The 1,065-nt window shown below is 45.6% G+C and overlaps 1 protein-coding gene across 1 annotated transcript; it reads left to right on the forward strand.

Moving 5' to 3' along the window:
* The first annotated feature begins 218 nt into the window (after positions 1-218).
* On the forward strand, positions 219-809 carry LOC141601986 (uncharacterized). Its single transcript, XM_074422293.1, has one exon. The coding sequence runs from the start codon at positions 219-221 to the stop codon at positions 807-809; it is 591 nt and encodes a 196-aa protein (XP_074278394.1).
* Positions 810-1,065: the final 256 nt, after the last annotated feature.

Genomic DNA, 1,065 nt, shown 5'->3' on the forward strand with positions numbered 1-1,065 from the left:
GGGAACTTTCAGACGAACTACCAGGAGAAGAAATTTTTTACGTGGACATTTTACCCCCATGGCAAATGTACTTCGATGGTGCTGCAAGGCGAGACGGAGCTGGAGCATGAGTTGTGTTCATATCTCCGCAAAACCATGTAATGCCATACTCATTTACACTCACACAGTTTTGCTCAAATAACGTGGCAGAATACCAAGCTTTGATATTAGGTCTTCAAATGGCAATTGAAATAGGCGTAAGGGACATGGATATTTACGGAGACTCACAATTGGTGATCAGCCAAGTCCTCGATGAGTATGAGGTAAGAAAGGAAGACTTGATTCCCTACCATCGACAGGCGCTGCAACTTCTTCATCAACTTGACTCCATCAATATTGGTCATGTATCGAGGAGTGCCAATAAGTTGGCTGACGCGCTTGCAAACCTTGCAGCCACTTTGGCACTGGGGGCAGAAGAATCTATGCAAGTACCAGTCTGCAATCGCTGGGCAATACCTTTGCTTGAAGCAGGAGAAGATATAGATACAACAAACATGATTTGCGTCTACACGGCTGATGAAGATGACTGGCGCCAGCCTATCATCGATTTCTTGGACCACCAAAAATTACCTGATGATCCCAGGCATAAGGTAGAGGTACGCCGACGTGCTCCAAAATTTATTCATTACAAAGGGACGCTCTACAGACGCTCTTTCTTGGGACACTGGTTGAGGTGTCTAAATAAAGATGAAGCTACTGAAGCAATGCATGAAGCTCACTCTGCATTTGTGGCGCTCACCAATCTGGACCTAAACTTTATGATCGTGTAAAGAGAATGGGGTATTACTGGCCAACCATGGTTCAAGACTGCATGGACTTCGCGAAGAAGTGTCAACCCTGTCAGTTCTACTCAAACTTCATACATCAGCCACCGGAGCCATTACACCCGACTGTATCTTCATGGCCCTTTGAAGCTTGGGGACTTGACATTGTGGGACCTCTCACTCCGAAAGCCTCAAATGGACACGAGTATATTCTCGCTGGTACTGACTATTTTTCAAAATGGGCAGAAGCCATCACATTACG

This window comes from Silene latifolia, chromosome 9 (genome assembly GCF_048544455.1).
Source record: "Silene latifolia isolate original U9 population chromosome 9, ASM4854445v1, whole genome shotgun sequence".
Taxonomy (NCBI): Eukaryota; Viridiplantae; Streptophyta; class Magnoliopsida; order Caryophyllales; family Caryophyllaceae; genus Silene; species Silene latifolia.